The sequence below is a fragment of the Cheilinus undulatus genome, linkage group 20 (genome assembly GCF_018320785.1).
Source record: "Cheilinus undulatus linkage group 20, ASM1832078v1, whole genome shotgun sequence".
Taxonomy (NCBI): domain Eukaryota; kingdom Metazoa; phylum Chordata; class Actinopteri; order Labriformes; family Labridae; genus Cheilinus; species Cheilinus undulatus.
The window spans coordinates 31,382,043-31,409,652 of NC_054884.1; the positions used below are offsets into that span (position 1 = coordinate 31,382,043).

At 39.0% G+C, this 27,610-nt stretch overlaps 2 protein-coding genes across 2 annotated transcripts in view; both read right to left on the reverse strand.

The window, feature by feature from the left end:
* The window catches only part of hs3st3b1b (heparan sulfate (glucosamine) 3-O-sulfotransferase 3B1b), a 30,115-nt gene extending 25,911 nt beyond the window's left edge, over window positions 1-4,204 (reverse strand). The window contains exon 1 of the mRNA XM_041815771.1: window positions 3,372-4,204. Coding sequence (XP_041671705.1) covers window positions 3,372-3,952 — 581 coding nt within the window. The 5' untranslated portion in view covers window positions 3,953-4,204. The remainder of the gene's footprint in view (window positions 1-3,371) is intronic.
* A 5,561-nt stretch (window positions 4,205-9,765) lies between these two features.
* LOC121528313 (protoheme IX farnesyltransferase, mitochondrial) overlaps window positions 9,766-27,610 on the reverse strand; it is a 56,381-nt gene continuing 38,536 nt past the window's right edge. The window contains exons 5-7 of the mRNA XM_041815695.1: window positions 21,929-21,999; window positions 16,497-16,729; window positions 9,766-13,928 (exon numbers count right to left, since the gene is read on the reverse strand). Coding sequence (XP_041671629.1) covers window positions 13,504-13,928; window positions 16,497-16,729; window positions 21,929-21,999 — 729 coding nt within the window. The 3' untranslated portion in view covers window positions 9,766-13,503. The remainder of the gene's footprint in view (window positions 13,929-16,496; window positions 16,730-21,928; window positions 22,000-27,610) is intronic.

The window sequence follows — 27,610 nt, forward strand, 5'->3', positions numbered from 1 at the left end:
AACCCATGTTCCTGTTCACACCATCCTGTTGAGCTCACACGCTCTCTTTTTATGTCCCTCAGTGTATGTGTGTATGTGTGTTCCTTGGGGCCAGTTCATGCATGACCTCACTGGGAAAATGTGTACCTCCTGATACAAGGACCCCTCGGTCAAAAGCATGAATCATGTGTTTGTCTTTGGCACAAGTAAAAACTGTCAAAGTACATCAGAAATCCACAATAAGACTTGTTATCACCACTTCCATTCAGTTTCAAACTTTCTTTCTCGCCACCTCCTCCCCCCTTAAAAAGTCCTTTCTGCTCGCTCTATGGCTGTATTTACTTGGTGGAATTCCAGCTCTAAATGTGCGTCCGCTGGGGGGGGAAGATGGTGCAAGCTCATTACAAAAGTGGATGGCAAAGGGAGAGAAAGAGATTGTGCAAATGAACAAACAAGGACAGGAATTGCTCAACTCAAAAACACACATAGATGTGTCTGTAACCGCCTCCGTGAATGACCCTCGCTGTGATCAGATCATATTCCCACAGAATGGATTTCAATGCCACGCAAGTTTGCCTCCGTCTGGAACATTTCAGCGTTCTCTTTGCTCCTAATGGGAAACTTTACAGAATCAGCAATGAATGACGCATGATTTCTTTTCTAGGTGCATCTTCCTGGTAAAAAAAAATACTTTTTCTCCCCTACAGGAGCTGCTGACACCAGTTTCTCTCCACAAAAATAACATTTCTTGCAGAAATTCATCCATAAAAGTAGATTTCACTGTTCAAAAATACACCCCGAAAGCACTTCTATGAGAGACAAACAATCTAATGGATTTTACACTCTTCAGATATCCTGTTGCAGCATAAAATTCCTCATATCACAACATTATCTGAAGCTGCACACAGCTAAAGTGAAAGCAAAACAAAATCGTTCTTCTTAAAGAAAAACAAACACATGCAGCTACTTTTTGGCACCGAGAGGAAAGAAAATGTGAGCAAAAGGAAAGAGGATCCGCTCCCACTCTATCTCAGCAGAAAACCTTGAGTCATGACTGGAGATGTATTAGATTTCACGGCCTAAAAAGTAGCAGACAGCACTTTTCCACCACTCCCCGTCCAGAGAAGTTAGTTAAATAACAGCGCTACTCCAAACGCTTACTAGAATAAAGATGGCCTGCAGTAAATCGGTGTAGCTTTCAACGTAAAAGCAGGAACGTGGTGCCAAATTAAAACAGTGTCTCTAATGTGCCAACACTCACTTCCCTATTCAGAGCTTCTTTTCTTACTTTGCTGTACATTGAGGCTCCTTTTTGCCTGTTTTGCATATTTGATGAGGAGAAAACGTTGTTTTTATTCAACAGGCCACAAAATTCAATGGCTTTTTAATTAATTCAATTTTTCAGATTTTCTCCAGTTATCCAACTTTAGACTGAACTTTGTGAAACCTGCTGACTTGAGTTTGAGAGCTTTTTCAAAATAAAGGGCTGCAGAAATTGCAAAGTGAAGTGGATTCCAGTCGCTGATCAATACATTGATTAAACCACTATTCATGTAAAGATATAGGCTACATTTGTGTTGTTTTATAGGGGGTAAAATAAAGGAATGAACAAAAGCCTGATCAAACATTAATGTTAATCTTATTAAAATATTTATTCTGCTAAAATGAATTGAAAATTTAATGAGGGTTAGTAATATTTAAGCTATTTTTCATCTTAAGATAACATATGGCGCTTTAGTGGCTCCCAAATGCAGCCATTAAGCTCAACGGCCCCTCGGCTCGTTATATTAGCACTTTGTAATGTAAATAAAGAGGATAATGTTAGTTTGTAAACCTCTAAGGATCTTAAATGGTATTGTTGCAGGTTTTTGTTCCTCACTTTGTGTTGCAGATGCAGTTTTCTTGCAGCGTGGGCTGTGAGGCCCGTGGTCCCATTCACATTACAATGGTCTAAACGGGATAAACCCATTCAGATCTATTAGGTTAAATACTCCACAACACAAAAACACTAACATTGTACACTTTCCTTTAAAAAGTCCCCAAAATTATCTTAAAGAAGTCAGGGGGGATTTGGGATGTTTGATCTTTGAAATGAGCCGATTAGTGCAAATTGTGTTTTTAAGTTGAGCTGCACTGCACAATCACACATTTATGGTCACACTGTCCCATACAAGCTCAACTATTAAAATCTACATAAGTCACTGCAATGCCAGGAGCAGCTCCAAATAACTTTTATTTTTCCAAGCTTTGCAATGAGAATGAAAAACACCAAATCTAACATTTCAGCTTAACAGCAGAAGCCTTCTGGCTCGTCACCGCGAAGGTGCAATGTAGCCCTGCGTCCAATAGAGATCACTGCACATCGCAGAAACACGTCAGCCTCCCTCACTGTGATCACCGAGCACGCTCACAATATCTCACAAGACGATATGTTTTAAATTAAAAACACTAAATGAGTCTGCATTCAATGAATTAACCATGAAACAACAAATACGGCTAATTAAAGGAGGGTTCACGTGCGCGAGCCAACCGCCTGAGGCGTAAAGAGACTTTGGACGCATCACTTGTCACCATGTTTATTTAGCTTAACAGGCTCACTTTGCTATAATCTCAGAGTTTACTCGATAATAAGTGTACTAAGGGAGTAATTTGTTTGATTTGGAGCATTTCTATTAAGACAAAATTTTGTCATTTTGAAGCATGTTGGGGCGAATTAGCTTCCCATTGTGATAATGGTGCTTCAGGAATTACAGAAAATTCTCTACAATGCGAACAAAACTTCAAATAAACTTGAGAAAACGTATTTAAAGGCTGTAATAAATATCTTATGCACAAATAACAGTATATACGTTTAGCAGCACGATATAACAAAAACCTATTTCAGCCTTGAAAAACGTCCTAAACTAACGAGGTGGTTACATTTTCCGACAATTAATACAATTATTTTCCGAAGGTATCAAATAAAATAAGTTCTACGTTGGACGTCGTGCGTCACTTGTCACTGCATTAATTATAATTAACGGCCCCGCGTGCAGTAACTGCAATAATGTGAGTATTTTCCAGTTTTTTGCACTTTTATTGAGATAAAATTGGTGCCCTTGTGCAGCTATTTGGAGAAAATTTACTCCCCACGGTTGCGAGACTGCTTGGGAATTTATAAAGAATTAAACTGAGACGTAAAAAATCAAATAAATACGAGCTATATACATTTTTACCCTTAAACTGACCAGTATCCGCATATCTTTTCAACAGCACCCCATGCTACCACCTTTTATTTGTTAATTAGCCTAATAAAACCAATCAAAATTAGTCACATTAGGGTCTTTTTCGATGTATTAAATCAGCAATTTGACTTTAATCAAGATGTATTAGTTGAAAATAAGTTAATGTACCTGTACCACTCCAGTCCGTTGTCATAATTTCTGTCGAAGAAGTGCGGTTCCGCTCCAACGGCTCTGATGTCCGGATGAACCCGGAGAAACTCCAGCAGGGCCCGGGTCCCTCCTTTCTTCACCCCGATGATGATCGCCTGCGGCAGCTTCTTGCTCCCGGAGCCGTTGGAGAAGCTCGACATGGCGCTTGGCTCCGGAGCTCTCTGCTGCTCTCCCCGCAGCTCTTCCCGCATCTCGTCCCAGTCCGTGTCCAGCTCGTTATTGAGCAGGTCCCTGGACGCGGCGGTCCTGATGGACGGTTCCTCGTAGTCGCTCTCTACATCCTCCCACGGCTGCGGTTTACCCAGCAGCCGGGACACCAGCTCCGTCCTGCCGCCCTCTGTCCTCTTACCCAGCCCGGAACCTGTCTCCTTGCCCCGGTAACCGTCCACCACCAAACTTGGCATGGTGGAGCAGTAGCCCACGCAGGAGTACAGCATGTAAACCCAGATGAAAAACATGATGCTGAGGAGAAGTAGTTTCTTCTTCGCGGGGCTGGACCAGGGGGCATACAGGCTGTGACAAACCGGGCTATATTCCATAAGCCTGTCGGGTAGAAATCATCTCCCAGCGGCGCATATTGCCCAACTCACTCCCGCTGGCACCTCGGCGATCCTCGCAAAATGACACTCATGCTCACCTGCCGCTAAAAATAAATAAAACTCACAAATAAAAACAAAAACTACTCTAAATAAGCCCGTAGAGCATCATACATCCAGGAATGAAAAGGCATGGAGCAATTTTCAGTCATATTTGTCGTTAAAAGTGGAAATATTCTCTGTGGTGCAGCTCCAAGCTCATCTCAGGTTTGTTAAAACTGCCGTTGGAGCAAGAGTCCTTATAGAGACACATACGCAGGAGTGACAGCAGCGGCAGCCAATAGCAGCGCTGGGAATTGATACACAGCCGTTTGTTGATAGAAGCGGACCAATCAGAGGTAAGAGTGGGCGGTACAAGCCGTGGGAGCCTCAGTATGGAGAAGGCGCGTGTGTGCGGGACTCTGCTGAGAGTTTGGAAAACTTTCTTATTGGGTAAAGCAGCTAATTAACTCCCGTTTCTCATGTCTCTGACATATCGTTTAAATGAATTTAGACGACTTTAACTGTTTCCTGCTGTTTCATTCTGACACGAGCAGAACAATTTGTGCCATGTTTTATTTGAAACAAACAGCAGAAAACTTTAAAATCATTCTCATAAAATAGTTTACAAAGGGGAAAGTGTTGGGAAAAATAATACCGACAATTTTCAAAAGACAATTTGGCTCGTAAACAAAGCCTGTTAATTTTGAGTGAGGTCTGACTCTCCATATGAATTAATGGAGATCACATATGGTAAACTGTGGCTCATATAAAAAAAAAAAAAGAAAAGGCGCATAAAGAGTTATTATGAACTAAATGGGTCATTTTAGAAACTAATTATAAATTCAATTAAAATTATTATTGCTTAGTTTCCGTGCAGCAAAACGCGTCGGGACACCTGTGATTAAGGTAATAACAGTCCGCACACATATGAAAATATTGTCAAACAAACTATAATTAAAAACTTTGAATGCCATTTTTAGATAGTTTTTATGCATTTTCCTCGCCCCTTGTATTATTTCATTATTGAAAATGCCTTCTCCTAGCCTATGACGTAGTTTTACTAACTTTTGCCGTTTTTCCTCACAGCATTTCCAAGCTTCTGCGCATGTGTCGCATACCTTTAGCCTTACAAAGAAGCTCTACTCTTGATAAAATCACCAGTTCAACAGGTGGAATTGGGTGTTGTCCCTTTAAGGGCAGAGAAGACTATTTTAGCCCATTAATAGTCTTTTTTTATAGTCCCTATAATTGCTGAAAATGATATCCACGGTTTTGGTCTGTTATTATTGTCTCCTGTGATGACGACATCTCAAGTTACGTTCAAATTTATTCTTAAGCACATTTAAACAACCACAGTTGACCAAAGTGCAATATACAATTCTGAAACATAATATAATGTGTAATATTAGAGGGAAAAAATAGGCTAATTTGATTAAAAAAACGAGTAAAATAAACTCAAGTATTGCTTTTAGACTGAACTTGAGTAAGGAGTTAGCCAATTAGCATAAGATTAGCCTGTGTTTATGCATGGTTAGCATAAATACACTAACTTTAGTGGACTTAAAAAGTTAAACATGGAGTCAGTAGGCGACATTAGAGAACTATTATTCCACCTATTTTACTGGTCTACTAAATTAGCCTACTCTAATTGTTACTGTCTGAAATTTGTCCTTTTTTGGAAATAATTAAGTCATCCTTGACACACCTCTGTTAAATATCAAAGAGATCAGAGAAAATGCTCGACGTCAGAAACATGCCCTTTATTTAAAAGTCGGGGAACAAAAAAGGGAGCAAACTTTTAGTGAGTGTTTAATGAGAGCTGTAGATGAGTCATAGTCTATATCTGTAATTTAAACCCACTGACAGACTGTGTTTAAAAACGAACAGATATGCTAACTGTGCTTATGCAGGCCTGTCCTGAACATGCAGACGTTTATTTCCCCACTTTTGGTTGCACTTTCCACCAATGATTCCGAATTCACTGTCTGAGTCATTATAACAACTTCCAGTGACGGCATCATCTGATTTAACGCTATAAAAATGTAATGTAAATTCTTTATAAAGGAGGTTTAGCTCACATAAAGTGCGAAATCACTTGTTGCTTCAAAGATTTAACCTATTTTTTTGCATCTATTTTCATTCAATGATACTTTTCCTCCTCATGTAGTCCAGTTTCACTCTAAAAACATTGCTTTAGGATCAAACTGCAGCTCTTTGGTTTTATTTTGAAATAATAACCAACCTTTTGAAGCGGGAGCAGAGGTCATCCGTCATCCTGAGATTTCAGAGCAGGTTTGGAGGAATCGGAGCTCTACCACAGACAGACAGACTGTGTTTCCTCCTCTGATGTGAGGACATTAAAGCTGCAGATCCGGGCCTGCTGGAGGAAACTCTGCTGTTTACGGATTCATATTTTTTTACTCCTCACTTTGTTGACTTTGGCGTTAAAACTTAGACTCACAGAGAAGCGGCCAATAACATGAGTGATTTAAGGGCTGATAGTAGCACTGGGACAGAGGGGGATGTCCATGATTTTATGTGTGTGAGTTAGTAAAATAAGAGAGACAAATACGAAATGCTGCTGGCTCATGTATGGAAGCCCATTAACACCAGTAAAAAATGAAACAAAACAAAACAAGAACAAAGTTGAAAATATATAAGAAGGGAAAATTTAAAAAAAAAAAAAAAAGAAAGAAAGAAAAGAAAAACCTCAGCAATTTGAGCCAAGTATTCAAAATAGTTGCATTAAAATTTTAACAATGGGACAAAAAGTCTAAATAACTAAAGTTAAAATGATGGTGAAAAAATGATTACATATTGTAAAAATACTGAGAGAAGGTTAATATCATGGGATAAAAAGTAAGAATTAGAGATAAAAAGTTTTAAAAAGTTGTTACTAATAGGTTGCAACTGTGACATTTAAAGTAAAAACAAGACAGAAATAATGAGTTAAAGTTATATAAAGAAACACAATGAAAAAAGAAGAAACAAAAAGTTGAAATTACAGAATTAAAAGTTAAAATCATGACACAAGCTTAAAATATGAGACAGAGATGAAAATACGAGCCTAACAGTTAAAATTACATTATAAAAAGTAAAACCATGACATATAATGAAAATATGAGACAGAAAGTTGAAATTATAAGATCAAAACTGTAAATATCAGAAAAACAATATGAGACAAAAAGTTGAAATTACAGTAAAAAAAATACATCATGATATATGCTGAAGTTAAAATTCTGGGATAATAGTTATAATAATGACATGATAAGCTTAAAATACAAGACAAAAAGTTTAAATCACAGTATTAAAAGTTAAAATTATGACCTTAAATGAAAATATAAGAGAGAAAGTTGAAATTTTATGATAAAATCTGAAAATATCAGAAAAAATACAAGACAAAAAGTTTAAATTACAGTACAAAAAAACTAAATCATGAGATAAGCTTAAAATATAAGACTAATAGTTAAAATTATAGGATAAATAGTTCAAATAATAAGATAATGGGGTGAAAGTATGAGACAAAAAGTTGACTTTACAGTATCAAGTTTAAATCACACAATAAGCTGAAAATATGACAAACAAATTGGAATTATAGGATAAACAGTAAAAATCATGAGCTAGTCAGCTAAAAATATGAGACAAAAAGTTGAATTGAGAGTATGAAATAGTCAAAAACATGAAATAAGCTAAAAAAAAATTCAAAATTTCAATCATTAACAGTTAAAATCATGACATAATAAGCTGAAAACAGACCTTTATTGTTCCACTCTGCAAGTTGCTCAAATATTGAAATATAGCTCAACTAGAGACATTTGGGAACCAAAGGTAGCCTTAAACTTATTGCTGTTCATCAGTATACCACTTTTTTCTTAAACTTAAGTTACAGCATTATAATCACGTAATATTAAGTCAGTTCAATCAAATGTAAAAATAAAAATACAGCTTTGAGGATGAGTTAATGTCCCTGAGAGTGAAAAGTTACAATATATATATATTTTCATTAAACTTCAATAAAAATACAACAATCAAGGAAAATACCAAGGTTTTTCATTTAAAAATATTATCATTGTACATAAGCGAAGTTCTTTTTTTGTGTGTGTATGTACTGATCAGTGAAGGTCTCAAGTTTCCAAGTAGACTTGTTGATTAGACCATAAAAGCTTCCAAAAGTGATGGAGTAGTGTGTAAATGAACGCTGTCCACAATAAAATTCTTAAAAAATAAGGCAAAAAAAGTATGGTTTTTTACATGTTAGGCAAGAAAAAACCTGAAATGTGACTCTAGTTAGATTTACTCTCAGTGTGCAGGATTTTAACATCAAGTATAGCATTAAAAAGTAATTGAAATTCTAAAGTGGAAGGTGTACAAGCTCTATTTAGGTGTTTTTACTAATATATTCAAGTCCATGACCAGCCTGCTACAGCTGAAAGTGATGCTTGTGCATTTTTGAGGAAGAAAGGGGCAGGAAAACCACCTCTTGTTCTGAGAGTCTTTGAACAACTCAGTTGGGCTACTTGAAGTCTTTTTTTTTCTAAAACTTTCACTTAATTTTTAAATAATTTAAAAAAGCAGTAGTGAGGGGAATCTAAGGTAAAAGACTCAAGCAACAGTTAAAAGCTCAGCCATAGACCTAACACTGAATATTAAGATATATTTACAGTAGAAGGCTCAACAAATGACACTCAAAAGCAACTGTAGAAGAGGTGCAAAACTCGGAAAAGCGAGTTAAATAAGCAACATTTAAACTACTTTTTTTGTCTTAAAATCACAGCTGTTGATCACGACAGTATACAGAAGGATCTCAGATTTACAGTTATTCTAATATTCAGGTTTAAAGTGTGCATTTGCATCATTCTGCAAAATCAAGCTCACATTTTTAAAAGAACTCAGCAGAATATTTGACAGTGATAATTTTGGAGCAAAGAGAAGCTTAAAAACTTCATTTGTTGGCAGTTGTATTTTTTTTTTTTTTTTTTTTTTTTTAGTTTTTGAACAACTTGCATGAAATTTTTGGATAAAACTTTATAAGCCCTGAAACATTTATCTTGTGCAAAAGCCTGTTGTTGAATGATATTACACTTCAGTGCAATGTAATGGAATAAATAATAAAAGTATGAGTGGAAGGTCCAGAGAAGAGAGTGAGGTTGTTCTGCCACCCGGCGTCCCTGTAGGAACGGATGTTGTAAACCAGGACAGGCCGCCACACTGATCCTCGGGGTTTGTGTCCGACATCCAATCCCAGCGCAGGTTTCCGTGTTCATGTGTGTTTTCTCCACTTTTCTCCTGACTGTAACAGCTGGCTCCATTGCTCTCCTTTCAGCCTCTGATATGAAACTCCGTATCCGGCCGCTTGGACACTTTATGAGGATGTCGAGCCGTTTCAGGTCTCCCGGCCTTGGCAAAATCCCTCTGCCCCCCCTCTGCTCTCTTTTTATGGATGGAGGATGGCAGAGAGGGGAAGGGGCCGCTTGTTTCTGTTAGAGTGGTGATGGAAATGTAACCAAATACCAAAACTAGGGGTAAAGGGCGGAAGGGGAGCACATGTTGAGTGACAGGTGCAGAGGTGGCCTGGTGATTGTGCTTAAAGGCAGCACATCCACTAAGGCTTTAATTGAAACTTAAATCCAAATATGAGGTGGAGCCTGCACCACCACCTAACGAGGCGTGATGGAGGTTTGTGTGTGGCTCTATCCTCTACCCATCTATTTAATACAGTAAAATTGATTTTTAAGGAGGGGAGTAAATGATGACACAGAAGACTGACTCACAATCATGACGTGTTTTATTGTCAGAGAATATTCGCCCTCGTGTTTCTCACAGAGGTTAAGCATTCTCCTTGTTTTGGTGCATCACAACCGTGTTGAATTAACCGTGCTGCGTTACATAAATGAGCCATCAGTGCGTCTGCAGAGCTGCAAAATACAATGAGGCGTTCAAAACAGTCAAGTAACAGGGTTGAGGTCAAAGTCGAACAACAGCTGCTTCAGAATAACTTTGTATTTGTCCTGTTTTTAAAATCTGAAAACAAAGCTCAAAGCCTTTCATAACATTTCAAAGAAGTCCATGATTCAAAAAATGAGTCAGGAAGACCCAAAGTTGACTCCCATATATCAGCTGAATTGCTGCATTTTGTTAAAGCTGTTAGAGCTAGATCAACAACATTCAGGCTGAAAACAGCAAAAAAAAGTCTCCAAATGACCATGAAGTTGTTTTTTTCTGCCTCTTTTTTTTTCTTTTTTTTACCAGAAGCTAAACTGTTGATGTTTTAATCAATCAAGCTGAAAATGACTCATTTAAACTTTAATCAAACCGTTAAAACACCCAGAAAGGAGCACAATCAGACTTTTTTCAGCCCTTTTCATATGCAGAAAACTCCTGGAAACTTCCTTCAGTTGTTTTAGTTGAGCTGCTAACAGGTGGATATTACACCTCCACTTGGTCGGGTATTTTTTCTTCTCACATCCCTTGTGAATTTCCCACCTGGAGTTGGGGTGAGCTGATTTGAGAATGGAGCTGAAAATATTCAGGAAGATTTCTACATGACTTAGTAGGAGAGGAGATGGCACTGATATCCCGGGACTGGTGCATGAGACTGTACGCAAATGTTGGGATTTCAGCGTAGATAATAAGGCTGCTTCATTAAGTTTTCTGTTCTCCTGTATGTTCTTGAATATGGTTGAAAAAACTGAAATTGCAATCTATTTTTTGTTCTGCAATAGGTAAATAAAGCAATTTTCAAATGTGAAAATAAATTATACTGGACAACTGCAGTAGATTTGAATGTACCACTGGTATCTGGACAAACCTCGTATCTCCAAATCACACAGGAAATGAACAATACACTGCATTTTTCCAAGAACTTAACACTGAATGGTCATAGTTGGCATCTTTTTGATGCTTTATACTGCTGTAAATTTTGTTAAAACCAACTGGTGGATGTAAAGGTTAACAATAGCATTGACTCATGAAAAAAACAATCCAAATCATGAAGAATGGAGATACAAGGTTTTGGCCTGACAATACATTAGCTGAATTCTCTTTTTTCAAACTTTGGTCTTTAAGACATTTTAAGATTTCAAATATAACACACTGGGTCCAGCCTCCTGACAAGAAGAAGCAAGAGAGAAGAGATGGAGGAACATGTTTCTCCATAAACTCTTAAAATTTGTTGCTTACTTTTTTTTTATCTTAAATGTCACCTACCATTTCTAACAATGTCAAAGCCACATACAGTACATGATCAGCCATGAGTGTGACCTTAAGATGAAAACTCACCATGTTTGGTTACTGTGACTCTCAAAGTGCAGTGCACACCTGCCGCTGAGGTGAACCATGAGTGGATGTCTAAGGTTTAGACTGGTCAAAGTCCTGTTTCTCCTTTTATGACAAAAAGAGACTAGCTGAGCCAGCTTTTCGACCTTTATTTGGTATTCTAAAGTCAGCTTCTTCTTTGAGTACACTTCATCTTGGACACTGGTGTATCTTCATTTATAAAAGCCAGATTCCAGACTGCCTTTCCTCTCTTCCAATCTTGGCAGATGGATTGCACAACCTGAGTTTGTTTGACTTTGTGCAGTTTGTTGTTCCCAAAGTCTGAACCGAGTCAAGAAGGCGGCTTTCGGGTTTTCTGCCCCTTTTTCTTGGAACAATCTGCAGACTAACTTGAAACTGCAAAACCTGTAGACTCTAAATATTTTTTAATCTTTTGTGAAAACTCTTGAATCAGAACTTTCTGAGCGTCATTGTTCCAGAAGTTGTTGTTAACATCTATAAATGCTCATAGTGATAAAGCTTAGTGTAAATTCAAGCTCATTCCCATACGTCCCTCATTCATTAACAATCACTCATTCACGTGTCTTCTTTTTTCTGCTGTTCCCTGCTCTGGTTATCAGCTGGTATGGGCATCTACTCAAATTCTGAGCCAATCCCATTCTGCCACGACCTCTTGATACAATCATCCTGTTTCTGTCATATTCTAAAATCTGTTCTCCTCTCCTCTGCAGTCAGTCTGTTGTTTCAATGGGAACATTGCATCCCTCCTCCACCCCAGCCACCTCCATTACATCTCATCAGTGTCTAGCTCCAGCTGTATGAGCACTTTTGCTATTCTTGGTCAGGTCTCCTTAAAAAAGAGCTCTCTGATCTCAATGGGACTATCCATCCATCCATTTTCTACACTGCTTATTTGGTTTGGTATCGCAAGGGGCTGGAGCCTATCCCAAATGTCACTGGGCAAGATGAAGGGTGCACCCTGGACTGGTCACCGGTCTCAGTAGGACTAGCCTGGCTAAATAAAGGTTAAATAAAAAGGGCCCCGGGATGAGGTGCTGCTGGCAGGAAGAATACACTCACTTAAGATCTGCCTTGATGATATCAGGCAGACTTTTATAGTGAAAATCCATAGAAAGGAGAAAACTGGCAGCTTTGGTTTGCACCAAAATTAAGAAGCTGCAGCATGATGTACTTCAGGTCACAATGCATGTCCTGCACTGCAAATGTTGCATATTTGCACACTGCAATTGCAGTTTGAAAACAATACATCCTTCAGCTCTAATAGTAAATATGTCAAACTATAGGAAGCACCGATAAAAGGACAAAAAGTTTTTTTTATGTGAGTAACTCAGAAGATGTCAGGGGCCTACTTCCTGAGTTTTTCCTCAATATTTCCAGGAGTGAGTATATGAAAAGGGCTGATGACTCTCAGGTGGACTGAAGCAGAGCTTTCACTAGCTCTTCTCATTATTTAGGTCCCTTCTGTATTTCTCTTTCACAACTTTTAAAGTCAGCACTGTTATCTATGAAGAGTCCGTCATAACAAACATGGTACATGTTTGACATGGTAAATCAAGCTGCTAAAAATGCTAAATGTAGCATTTTAATGTTAAAATCTCTTAGCAGCTCTTAGCTAGGGCTTCAAAGAATTAACTTAAAATATAAGGAGTTTCTAGCAGACAAGGACAGCTGTCAGATGTTTTTTTCTTCACTTTAGCACTGATAAGTGTCATTCAGGTAAGACCTGACTCTTGTGGAGATTAAATGGGAGTCAAAATCAGGTTTCCCTGACTAAATTCTAAGTCAGGATCAGCCCTAACTTTGTTATAAATATATTCTCTTCCTCTATGTTGCATTTGCACAATGCAATGTAAATCTGCAGACAGAGTTCCCTGCATGGATCCATACGAGCAATTTACACTGTACAGGGTCATTTAACATCAGTCATGTACAACATGGAGAGGAACAGCTGGGCCTCTACATAAATAAATACAGAATATATACAGTGAGTACACACGCATTGAAATGATTACAACCTGGTGTAATAATTCTGTGTGTTTCTGTTAATTTTGATCCAATTGTTTCCAGCTCATTTCCTGATCTCGATGAGCACTGCTGGGTTAAATTAAACACAGATTAAATCAGGAGTCCATCATCCAGCTGCTCTGAGAAATAACAAGTGGTTAAAAGAGACACTGAGGGACAGTCTCAGTGAGATAAAGGGTCTATGAGGGGAGCTAGCTCTGCAGTGCTAAAGGAGGTGGAGGTAAAGCCGGACTCTCAGGATCCTTACGTGGCTTCTTACAGGTGAGTGCCAGCAGCAGCAGCATGGGCAGGTGCCACAGGCTGCAGAAGAACAGCTTGCGGGCGCTGCTGCGGTCTCCCTTGCGGTAGAAGCGGAAGGCCAAGTAGCTGATATACACGTTTATGGGGAGGGAGATGACAGGGAAGGTCCACGTGGTGACATCCAAAAGGGGGGCTAACGTAGACAGGCCGATGAGACCTACGCTGTGACGTAAAGCCACACGCTTACACATGCCCGGGTGGGTGACGGACATCATGCGGTAGCCACCGCGAGAGTAGTCTTCCCTCAAGTTCCAGCTGAGGGCGTTGAAGTGGGGGAACTGCCAGCTGTACAGGAAACCACCCAGCAACAAGGCACCTGGGGAGGAGGGGGGTGGAGGGTGGGGGGTGAAAGAGCGAGGAGGGAGAGGATTAATGATCTGAGTGTGAAGGACTTAAAACTAATGTGCTGTTCCTTTAATTCACACTCAGCCAGCTGAATTAAAAGCCAACCACTGAAATCTATGTTTAATGTTGTGCACGTTGGGATTAAAGTTACACATTTTAATCTGAAAATGGTTATGAGGCAGTAGTTTTATAACTATATCTGGGCAGCTAACCATTTTTTGATGTTTTTTTTTTTTTCAATGTAAAATACATTCCCACCTATACGATATCAAAGGCTGTTGCAGGGTACTGTCTGCTTTGATTTGGACAAAATTAGATTTGCATATAATGACTACAATCACAATATAATGTTTATTTTGTAGTTCATACAAAAGTATCCTCGAACAAAAAACATGTAGATCTAATTTCTTAGAGTCTGATCATAAAAAGTATTAAAATCGTTGTTCATTTTTGACAGCCATTTATCTCCTTTTTCCCCATCTTTGGGGGGCTCAGCTTTTCTCAAATACAGGACTAAGTACTATGCACCAGTGACTAAACCCCCGAGTTTTGGATGTGGCGAATCTACCCTGGAATTCCAGAAACTGCCACAACATCATACAATATCATGAAGTGCTCTTCTATTACTATGAATGCCCAAAGATGTCTTTAAATGTTGGTCTCTTTGTATTTATGCATTTCTGTGTTGTGTCTGAGTTTATGTGGCTGCTTCCCATGTTCCATGTTTTTTGCAAGGCTGCAAAGCAAATTTCTCTCAGGAGGAAATGAAGGAAAAGTTGAAAAATCTTTGCTCCTTTAGCAGATTTGAATATTAACCGTACTGTCATAACCATTCAAGGTAGAATAACCAAAAGTTACCTCGGTGTAGGAGACACACGTTTGAATCTTACCAACACCATTTAAATAAATGTTTATGTGATCTTGAGGAACTAAAATACACAACCAAATTTCTGCATTCACTGAATTAAAAAAGCAACGACTAAAGTATGTAAATGGGAAACAACAGCATACACCCCCACAGAGGATATAAGTTAAGGCCGATTCAGACTACAATATTTTTTTGGTCTTTCACGACTGCACCATGTCAGACTATGTAACAAATATCTTGTCCCGTCTTGGCCGTCACCACTGTCTATGAGACTGTGTGCAAGTTCAAATTGAGTCTGGAGTATGAATGTGATACAATGTCAAGAGAATCACAGTATGTACACTAGGGCTGAATTATTAGGGAAAATAGTCTAATTGCCATTTTGTTCTCCAATATTGTGATTTGATATGCAATGCTTCCTCAAGTTCCTCACCTTTGTATTTTCCAACAAACACAAGCAATAAAACATTCTTTAGTATAACCAACACATTATTTCATTAAACAAGGGCTGAAAAAATAAAATTGTGATGATTTTGAGTTGTCAAAATATCGGACCATATCGGATATGAATTGTTGTATTGAAGGACAGGATAGTTTTTATGTCATTCTCATATTCCATAAGAAAAAAGTACAAAAATTAAAAAAGTAGGATTTCTTTGTAGACTTTTCTAAAAATGGCACTTGAGTGATTTGCATGATATGTCATGCATAACATCTGCGCTGCAAAAAAAAAAAAAAAAAACTTCTAAACTAGTATTTTGGCACAAATTTCAGGTTAAAAAAATACTCTCTGCAATTTGAAAATTGCAGATGCCATTTAATCTAATTTTGGGTAACTGCCCAGCCCTAATATACACTGTAGGTAAACAGCTTGCTTGATTTCACTCTGGTAAATGATAGAAAGAGCAAATGCTCTCCTGCTGGTAGGTGGCAGGAGTCTGGTTGTTGACGTCATGTCAGGGTGTGACAATGCAAGAAAAATTCTGACATGCTAGAGTTGTTGAACAGTGGTCTTGGACCTTTCATAAATTATGTCACACTACAATACTGATTGTTGTTCCCAATGTGCTTAATCAGGCTTGAAATTTGACGATGAGCTGTGACGCATCAGTTGGGCAAACTCTGGCTGAGTTTTTGTAGTCGGAGCCAATGTTTACTTGTCTCTTATGAGCTACTGTAGCTGCCGTAAAGCAGTTATTATAGCTGTAATTTGGCATATTCTACTAACGCCAGAGCCATGAATGGAGATGTTATACCTCCGTGTGCCATCTTATACAATAACAAGTACATTCAGTCAGACAATAACACTTTGAGTGCACATTAAACATTAAATCAGCTGAGTGTTGATGCCTAAAACAGCAACTTACCCTTATACCTGTTTTCAAATCCATGTTGCGTGAATGCAGCATTAACGAGGGATAGTATCAAGAAGTACAGGAGTGAAAAACACTAGATCTTAAAGAGATCATCGTTTGAGGTTTTTGTTTATAATAAAACAAAAAAATACCCAGTACTGGGGCCTATGACTCACTGCTATGTTACTGAAAGGGGTATCAGTATCAAAACGTTTTTACTTGAATTATATCCAAGTCTGAAAGTCTTGTAATGTGACTAGCCTACTTTATAAATGTGTGTCTGTCAACACCCTATATGCCAGCGGGTGGGTTGTACCTGGCTCCAGACAACCTGTGGCAGCCGTCCAGCCCATGACAGGAGGAATAGCACCCACCACGGCTCCCACCCAGGTGTTGGTGATGCTGATCCTCTTTAGGGGAGTGTAGCAGCAGGTGTAGAGGAAGATGTTGAGGGCCCCCAGGAAGCCTGTGAGGGGGTTTACTGCCAGCGTGAGCAGCGTGACTCCAGGAACTCCACAGGCCACAGCAAAGCAGACGGCATGGAGGGGGCTGATATGAAGAAGAGACAGAAAACAAATAAAGAATGTAAGCATTGGTAAAATCAGAAGAAGGAGGAAAAGTGTACAAAGGTAGGTTTAAAAGATGACTTTGGATAAAACGGAGGTCACAATACACAGATCAGACTGAGACAAAAGCTCTGGGAATAACAGGATGATAAAGTTTAGTGGGCTTGTGCAGACAGCAGATAAGACAAAGATAGCTCCACAAATTCAGCTCTCACAGACTCATGAGGGCCACACACTCACTGACAGTCAGCAGCCAGGCATGGCCGAGCCTCAAAACGAGAAGCTCATCTGATAAGAGTTTGTCAGGAATAAAAGTAGCCCTGGAAGATAGAGAGCATGTGCACACACTCCAGAGATCAAACTGAAGAAAAATCACCACAGCTCAGGCTTTTAGGCGGATGAAGACTTCCTCCTCCTCCTCGTCTTCTCGTCTTTTATTGAAAGCAGTGATGGTGAGGTCTGGTTCAGATTCACCAGTAAATGCTCCATAAATTAAAGAGAGGACTAGATTAAAATCTTGACCAAACACAGGCCTTTTTCTTCAAAAAGCTTGTATTTTTTTTTGGTGTGGTGAGAAGAGAGACAGGGGCATTAATGGGATTAGGGGTGTTATGTCTGATTTATGTGGGCTGAGGTGGAGCCGTTTAGGCCAACTATGGGCTGTCGATAATGTGGCTGTCGGCTGACTCAGTGGGGGTCAGGAGGGAGTGTGGCATATAGCCTGAGGTGTGCTGCTGTCCCGTGCTTATGTAAGGAATCCAAGTCTTAAGATCAAGTTGGATAATTTCAGTACTAGAAGCCAAAAATGTGGCCTTCTAGTAAGATCACACTAAAGGCCAGAGATCAAAAACTATAAAACAAGGGATTTTTTCCTGTAGGAGACAAAAAAATCTACTCCTAACTTACTTTTTAAATGTTCAAGTGGTTACAGGGGGGTGGGGGGGTACAAAATGTGGAAAACAACTATTCTGGACTTTCCGAATGTGTAAAATCCTGAAAATATAGCCACTGGACGGAAAGTCATAAAACTGTAAAAGACTATAAAAACCTACAAAACTACTGGGCAGACAAAATAAGGTTGTTCCTTAAACTGTACACAGCAGAGAAAGAGTACTTGTTGATGTAGTTCATAATGAAGGAACTCCAAAGCAACTAATCCTGATAAAAATGATCTATCGCAAAAAGCTTTCCTTGCCAGTCTCTCTTTTGTTGCAGTCTGATGTCGTTTGGTGTAGTTTTCAACAAGTCTCAGATTCGTCTTCTGAGGAATTCTTCTTTGGAAAATCTCTCAAGCTCTTCCAGCTCTGATGGTCTTCTGGCATGGACGGTCTTCAGTTCACCCCACAGATTTTCAACAGGATTCAAGTTGTGCAGGCCACTCAATAACGTTCACTTTGGACTTCTAGAGGTAGTTCTTCAACAGGAGTGACGTATGTTTTTGGTCACTGATGTGCTGGAAGACAAATCGACGACCCAGACCTAGTTTTATGATCCTTTCCACCTTTCCAAGATTCCCAGTTCCAGATGTACTGAAGCATCCCCACGGTATAACACTCCCAACGCCATGTTTCACTGTGGGGTCAGTGTTCTTTGGGTTGTGTGTCTCTTCCTTCTTTCTCCAAACATAAGCAACATCTCTATGGCCAAAGAGCTCTGGTTTGGTTTGGTGCAGGGCTCGAATGATTGTCTTGAGACGCACAGTAAGCAAGGTGGAGGCCATTCTGAGAAACATGGATCATCCACTTCATATGAGCAAAGAAACAACGGTGGTGGACGGCTCCTATCCCTGCACTGCAGGACAGAAAGATTTAGAAAATCTTTCACACCATCAGCAATTAGACTGTATAATTCTAAAGTAAACAGATGAGACTCCCAGATGATTGAATTTCCCTTCGGGGATAAATAAAGTTCCTGTATTTTATTGTATTGAATTGTATTGTATTATTGTATTCTAAACACTTCCCTGACTTGGCAAAGTCATTCACAAGTACCTTGGCAGTTGTTCTGGGGTCTTTAGACACATCTCTCATTAGTTTTTTCCCAGGAGTCTTTGCAATCGTTCTCTTCCTCCCCTTTCCAGGCTTGTTCTGGACTGTGTGGCTCTCTTTGAATTTCTAGATGACACTTCTCACTCCAGTTCTTGACACTTGGAAACTCAGTGAAACCTTTGTAAGCATCAACAATTCTCTTTTTCAAGTTGAAACTGACTTCTTTCATTTTTGTCACAATGCTTTCTCAGTGACAGCTCAAATCCCTACTGAAGTTTTTATACTGTGTATAAAATGGAAGATAACCCCCCAATTTTTTGTGATTTTACAAGCTTTGAAGATTACAAAGACCAAGCATGCCATTGCACAACAGTGGTTTGTGCTATGGCTCAATGAAAAGGTCAGTTCTAAAAGGGGATAATCATCTTAACCCTTGAAGTAATTTGGTCTGGCAAAGTAAAATAACGTAAGCATCCAGAATAAACCTAGGATGTTTGGAAAAGTGGTGTAAAAAATTCCTCTCTCTGTTTAACAGCACTTGGGAAATACTTTTACAAAAGTTTTGGGTCCCAACCCACCAGTTGATAAAGGATCTACATCATTCTCCGACCAAGATGAAACTGTTCAGCATCATTACAAGAGGAAACCTCAGAGTTCCCAAAGCCACCACAAAGGCAACGACTGTCCTCCTTGTTTCACAGAAAAAAATACAAAGGTGATGAAGATGATACACCATCGTAGTCCTGATGTATAGACAGACAGCTTCCTCTGCTGACATTCTCTGCAGATGTAGCAGAGGAGTGTCTTTTAAGCCAACATAAAGCCATTAGGACACCGTGGATCTGTAAAATGTGGCCTTGTGATGTTTGTTTGACAGGACAGCCTCGCCTCACATCTGCTCTCTGTCTTTAAACAACATGACATGAGTGAGAGAGGACAGACAAAGAGCCAGAGGTCTAATGTTTCTACTCAGAGATGGACACACTGACTGAATGCTCCACAGAAGTGTTTAGACAGAGAGAGCGTCTTCAATCAACAATTCAAGAGCCTTAGCATCCACTTTTAAACAAAATGTCAGTGGAGAATTCCTGAACCTGGGATGATTTGGTACTAACAATCTCTCCAGTCATAAAATGAAAATGATGCTGGTATAAATCAACAGGCAACAGATGTCTTCAATGCAGAGTGGCTTTATGCTCTTCTGTTAGTAGGTCGTGTGCTTTTCTTTGCAAATAAAAACCAGAGAGAAAAGGAAGCTTTTCCTGCATAAGTGAAATGCAAAGAAAGCTGTTTCCTGGCAGAGACAATAACTGAAGGGAGCATGTCGCTGGTTTGTGCTTTTTGGTTCATGCATCAGTTGACATCAGTTGGTCTGCTGCTTAAAGGTGGCAGACGCCTGAAGAGGCATTTAGAGACGAGCATATCCAGAGCGTGGCAGTTCACTGAGCACCAATGCAGAGGTTATCTCAGATCTAAACAGAGGAGGTAGCAAACTAAGGAGGTAAACTACACCCTGACCTACAACACATGCCTCCTCCTTCCTTATCTGATAACTAGCTATTATTACACCTGACCAGTGTAAAGCAGGGGATCGTCCCTGCTGGCATGCATGGCTTTTATTGGTATCAGTGCCATAAAACTGGAAGCTAAACAGATGAATGCAAATCAGTATGGTTACCATCCTATTTAAGGCGTAAGCTTCATCAAACATGGTCTGAGTACACACACAATAAGGTCACCAGTGGCAGACTGTCACCTGTCCAGGGTGAATGGAAAGAAAAAGGCAGCTCTGAAGGCTCAGTGGTTGTCATGGAGTGTTTGCTGCTTTTGCACTGAAATGAAATTGTACTCATGCTGAGCTGTTCTGTCACTCTCTTCTCCAGTCACTGCTTGATGTCTTTAAAAGTCAAAATGAAAATAGGATACCTACACCAGGTTTATTATGCATACAATTCTCAGAGAAATGTAGTAAAATAAGCTAGAGGTGGGCAACGTGACTAAAAATTTTAAGGTTTCTGACTTTCTATCCCATCCATCCATCCAATTAGCTGTCCATCCTTACAACCCTGCATCTATCCATCCATCAACCAAGCCATCCAACAAGCTGTCCATCCATTTATCCATCTAGTGGTCCGTTGATCCAACCATCCATCCATCCATCTATATATACTGTATATTATATTGGAGTCAGTATTACCAGGGAATTTGCCCGTCCTGGTTTAGCTCGTTTAGTAGAGCAGGTGCCCATTTACAGAGGCTACAGTCCTCAGTGCTCATGCTGCAGGACTGAAAGCCTCATTCTTTGTATTGTTTGGAGCATTAGAATGATTGATAGTGATAGTGGTCCTGAACTTCAACTGGGGCCATTAACTTCAAACTAGTTTCTGTACGTGGGGCTTGACCTAACCAATATGCAATCATAAGGATGCTCTTTTAAGTAACTGTGCTATGTTATTTTGTAGCATGTGACTGCCTAAACGGCCTCTCACCCTGAATCTGCCATTCCTGTTCTCTTTCTCACAACGGTCCCCCTTCCTTCCTGCATGTAAATGGGGGTCTAGGGGGAGGTCAAGCAGACGGCCTAACTGGCTGGCAAGAGATAGCACTTTGTCCATTCGGATAGAAATTTTTTGTCTTCTCTCTTCTGTAATTTCAACAGAGATATGTGTATGTTTGTGTGATAGTTTGCTTTGCATTTGTACTGAAAATTATCTGGGTGGTTGAGGCAGTGAGATCTAGCAGGGAGGGGGTTGGGTCTGGGACACGAGAGCTTACTGATGAGCCCTCTTGCATTGCGGGCCTAACTTAGCAAAAGACCGGTGAAGGCAGGTGCCCAGTCTATAACCTAATAGATGTGTGGGCCCTTTTCACCCATTTAGTTTATCCTTCTTTCAATTAGCACACATTTATTCTAACAATGGAGACAGTGTGGTGTGAAGTTTGTCTCACTCCTGTGATGGTAGGTCAAGCATCTTAACCAGATTTCCTGATATGGCTGTTTCATAATAAAAGCATTTCAACAACATGAGAAGTGGGGGCTTCTATTGTAAAGAGATTTTCAAAAATACTTGGGTTAATCATTAATTTACATGAATTTTAGCAGAGCTACAACTAAATCTGGAGTGACAGTACTGCAAAAATAAATGTCATTGTCCACCCACCCCAAAAATAAGCCCAAAGAGAGAAAACTGTACCTGATTTGTCCTCGGACGAGTGGACGGTTCTTGGTTCGGTTCATGTTGGAGTCAAACGGCACCTCAAAGTACTGTGGAGACCAAAAAAACAATGGTTTATTCACAGCACGAATACATCCATCCCTTTCCAAGCAGCCATTATCAGGAGCAGTGATTATGTCTGACTCTTGGGGTTAAAGCAGGCAACAATACAGATGCAGATTTGTTTTCACATGGTTCTCCCACACCTCCTACTCTGCAGTTTAAAAGGAGCAGATGTGCTTTTAGAAAATTTAAAATTTAAGCATTTTTAAGTGAAAAAGTTGGAATCCTACAAGCAAACAACCAAAACTTTTTACTGCATTGATATGAAGTGCTAACAAAACAAAAGAGTTGGCTGTAAGAAAAGCTACTGTGATTCAATTCTCTTTGAATTCACACTCTCCAGTGTTGATTCCTTTAACTTTACTAGGATTTTAAATCACCTTGGTGACTTTAAAATGACAAAAAAACTTCCACCGTAGCTGCTGCTGTGCATTGTTATGCAACATCTGGAGAGAAACTAGATGAGTGGAGGTGCTTAAAACAGAAAATTTTGGAGCCAAGAGCTCGCCCTTTCCTGTCAGAGTAAATGGACTGTAGGTGGAAGGTGGAGCGCCAAGCTGTTGGGTGGGAGGCTGAGCCGGTGCTGGAGGTGAAGGTGGTTGGGGGCGTTCTGGGATACAACTATGTGAAAAACTACTTATACTCCTGTTTTATGATCTGCTCTGGAGGAGTACGCTTCAAAGTGCTCCCATGAGATTGGCAATGTGTGACTAAAATGCAAACACATGGGGTGCTTAAACGCAGGAACTGGCTAATCTGTGTGTACGTGTGTAATAGTGTGTGTCTTAGGGTAAAAACGCATAGAGATGTGTGTGCTTTCTTTCCTGCATAAGAGCCTTTGACTAATGAAGAAACCAGATAAAGCACTTAAACTACAGCATATCTGCATCCATATCTCCTGATATATGGGCCATATAAAATATCTAATAAACAGATAATCCACTTTTCTTTTTTAAACCCACGTGCCCAGATTTACAGCACTCATGACATCAGAAAGCCAACATAATATTAAAAACCTCTGGTGGATGGTGGAGGCGTAGGATTTCAATGGCATAGTTTTAAGAACATTAGAGTGAGCTGCGTTGTTTTGGTTTGATGAACGAGATATGTCACAACACTGGAGTAGGACTTGGAGTAAAGTTTCAAATACAAAGCAAAGACAAAAAGATCTAAAAATATTTCATTAGGTATAAGCTTTCTCTGATAAAGACTGGAGGAGAGACGGGCAATAAATCATAGATCATAGTAATATCTACCTGCATTAAAAGGACAAAGTAGACATGTTTACTCAACATGGGCTGATAGAAGAACCTGTAAATTAATAGAGGAGGTGCAAACAGCAGGTGGGTATGCAGTTATTTGCTTGCAAGTGAAGTAAATCCTGAACTGCAGGCCTATTTTTTACTGGAAAGCAGGCCTGTCTGAAGAATTGACCTGGCCCTTGAAAAACCCGGATTATAATGGCTAGCATCCTGGCTAACAGTTACTTCATTTTGGAGCTGAAAAGCGTGAAGCTATGATTGGGTTCTGATAATGGACTTATTTATTTGTGCACCTTTTTAACCCCTTTCACCACTTTTTGTCTATTTTTGGCCACATATTAAACAACAATGACTTAGCCTTTTTTTTTTTGCACAAACTTGATCTCCCATCTCTTCGGGATGACAAAGTGTAAAAATAACAATTTTTTGTGACAAAAAGTCTTCAAATTATTCACCTATTTACAAAAGTTCCCCTGCACTTTTCTCTCTTGCCTGTTTTTGAGCCATTGCTTGAAGCCGTTCCTGTCTGCAGTGACACAGAGGGCCACATTACAGGCTCCCTGTCTCTCTCTCTCTCTCCAATATGAGCGATTCAGGCCGTCACCTCCTGGATCAAAGTGTTGAGGTATGCACAGTTTAGCAAAGCATGACGTATTGATAGAAAAGCCTGTCAGTGGTTGTCACAGCCCACGTGACAATCGTTGCAGGAAAACAGCATTATCCGCAAGCAGCAGAAACACATTAAAAAGACATTCAACATGTGAGCTACTGGGGTGGATTTCATCTTTAAAGACCCCGGAAAGTCATCCAAGTGCCAGGCTCACTAGAAAAAAGTCTCTGTAAGGGCAACAAAGGCATGGATAGCGTCATTATACTGGCAAAACTGGGGGGCTTTAAGAGGGGAAAAAGAGGCCAGATTCGTGGTTCAGAAGTTAACTGTGTCTCTTCTTGTTGTACACAACAATGTTAGCCTCAGAGGGATACAACAGATTGCACCTTTTGTGATTTGAAAATTGCAGGCCTGACTGTGATTTCATGACATTTGCCCAGCCTTACCTTAGCTAGTCATAACAGACCATTTGATAACCAGATAGCAGACTCTACTGATTCTAAGGTGCATTTAGAAAAGCATGGACCAACTGCATCTGGTACTAACACTACGTTACAAACCAGGTGCTGTTGAAGGTAATGGGAGATTAAAGATTGCTTCAAGTCTTTTCAATCCTTTAATGTAAAAAATCATAAATGAATGACAATTCAAATATTCAAATGCATGCCCCATCCCTGAAGGAGACTTGAGTAAATAGTTTGTTTTTGTTTGAAATCCTGTAAGGCTTAAACACCTGGGAAATTATCAACTAACAATTATTATATAGTTTCATTTATCCTCCTTAAATAATCACAGTGGTCTGATTTTTAGCCCTATGTCTCAGCTATGAGACATAGGGCTTCAAGAGGAACACTGAACCTGTACGAGCAGGGATACAATACTCCTTCTTTGGCTCCAGTTTCTGCTAAAACTGCAGAGGCACTTAAACCATTAAAGCACTAAAAAGACTTTAAACCAGGCGATGGGATCAGCTCGAAGAAAATCTCCTGCTTCCCTTTTCCATCTCTGCTTCACTCGTAGCGCAGCATTAGCTAGCTTGTCCTGACTGGACGGAGCTCGGCTAATGGACAGCTGTTTTATGCGTCTCTGGGACTCCGAAAGCCCAGGCTGAGGTGTTAATTCTATTTCCTGGGTCAGGAAATGCGTCAGGAGGTCAGGGGCCGCATGAGAGAGAAATGCACTTTGTGGCCAGGCCAGAGCAGAGCGGTGCTGAACCAGGCCTCAGACGGGCCCGGGGCCAAGCCCGCTGCAACACGGCGCCCATAAAAAGGATCTACTTAGTTTCCAAGAACATCATATAAATAAAAAGCTTGTTCCTGTGTATAGCTGTGCTCTGTGCATTAAGAGCCTGCAGGTTTTAATGCACCTGTGCAGTAAATACAAGAAGAACACGAAGGAACGTTTCCACAGCGCTGTCATTGTTTGGATGAAGCTGTTTTAATGTTTACGGATAATTTGACGATAAAGTCAGACAGTCCACCCCGCTGTGAGTGCTATGTTGTCGTTTCACAGTTTGTCCAGTTCTGCTCTCTCTCTCTCTCTCTGCCTTTAGAGTCAGAGCTCCTCATCTGGTTCACATCAGCAGCCCTCTCAGCTCCATGTCATTATTTCCGCCCAGCGCTGCCATGTGTTACGGCGATGGCATTAAGATTATCGGGCCATTTGAGTTTGGTGTGAATGCACGTGTGCTGCTACAGGTAGGTCTACAGGAAGAGTTCAGGGTTCATCAGTTTAAACTGGAGAACAGGTCAGCTACCTCCAGGCAAGGTCACATGGCTGTGTCAAAATGAGACAAAACATCATGTAGTGACAGCCCTTGGCACCAAAGCTTTATCAACATCTGTACTGTAGAAGGAACCAAAAGAACACAATAAATAAAATAGAATAAGATAAAATAATATAAAAAAGATCAAATAAAAAAAAGAGAATTCATGTAAATAATTAATTGGTTGAGTTTAAAGTGGTTAATGATATTAATGAGTAAGAGATGCAGGTTTTATTTAAAAACTTTAAAAAATAACAAGAAATAAAAAAGAATAAAAACAGATGTTATTATAAATAACCCAATATACAATACAAAATATCACTGTGTTGAGTTTATCAAACAATTCTAACATTATATAACATTTCTCAACATTTTTATTTGTCATACATAAGAGACATAACCTTGAAGTTAATTTATGATGGAAATATAATTCTTTAATTCAAATTCCTTGGCAATAAAAATTCAAAATATCACTTTTATCATTTTCCTTTACAAATTTAATATTTTATAAGAATGAATAGCAGCCAATACATAATAATTATTCATTTTCATTTAAAACCACAATCTCTAACAAATGACAATTTCAGTTTTTTTCTATCTAATTTTTTTAATGAAAATGTGGAGGAAGAAGTACCTGAATACTCTATTTGACTGCACAAAGATAAAAATACTTTCATTCTGAACTATGTAAAAAAAAGATTTTTTTTCTTCTATTTTAGATGTATGGGTTTTTTGTAATGAAAATGTAAAACAAGTTTTTAAAAACTTCCCTTTGACAGTAAAAAAATAATCCTGTAAAATACTTATATTCTTACTGTAAAAAAAAGTTTCTTTCATTTTCTATGTTAGATGTTTTTTTTTTCTGGTTCTCAGTCTTAATATTTCCTCTCGTTTTATTTTTTTGTATAAATTATATCTCCAACCGTAAAAAATAAATAAATAAATAAATATTAAGTCAGAAAAACAGATGAAAAATTACCGAAAAACATAGAGTAAAAATAAATCTCATGTGAATGCAATATGTTTCAGTTCGAACAGGGAAAATCTTCAGTATGCATGATATTCTCAGCATTATGTCTGAATCAGCAGATCGTAGGTAAATAAGTTATCAGTAGCTACAGATACAAAAATCTCTGACAATATCTACAACTTATACATTGTTGTAATTATTGACAGTATGTATGAATATGTTTTGGAAGATTTTGGCAGGACAGACATAAATCAGTTGATATCTTTTCTTTGTGCATCCTTGTTCCTTAAACTTTACCGGGTGTTTTAAAAACTTAGCTTATGGATCTGAACTAGATTGATATTTCTATATGTAGATATCTATATTAGTTTAGATACATTTTTAAATACAGGCATATGGAAAATCTTCAAAAATTCAATGTTGTGCATCCCTAGAAAATCTCTTAAAATAATTTAAAATACTGCAGCTTACTGCAATAATACTGACTGCAGGCATCCTTAAAGGCATACGCAATTCATAAAAGCATGAGCGTTGCCTACGATGTTTTTTTTTTTTTTTTTAACTGAGGCATCTTTTCATCTAATCTGAACTCCATTAGGTGAATGTACTATATAGTAAACTGTTTCATTTTCGTGGATAAATTTCACATTCAGAGAAGTGAAGGTTTTTAAAAGTGCCTGATATTTTCCTGTCTTGCGCTGCATCAGGTTCTTGAAATGCTCTGCCTGTGCCTCTGTCCACCTGAAGCACAAGCCGCAATGTTGACACTTTTAAAACAGGGTTTGTCCATCATGCATGAATGTGATGCAGCTGTTGTAAAATCAATGACTAATCATGTTTAATAATCCTAATATCAATCAAAACAACACTGACTTGGGTTTTTGCCATATATAAATGTCCTAATGCCCTGCTGTACAGTATACTACTCAGAAAATGTAATGATTACATCATTTTTATATGCATACCAACTTTTATGATAGATTATATGCAG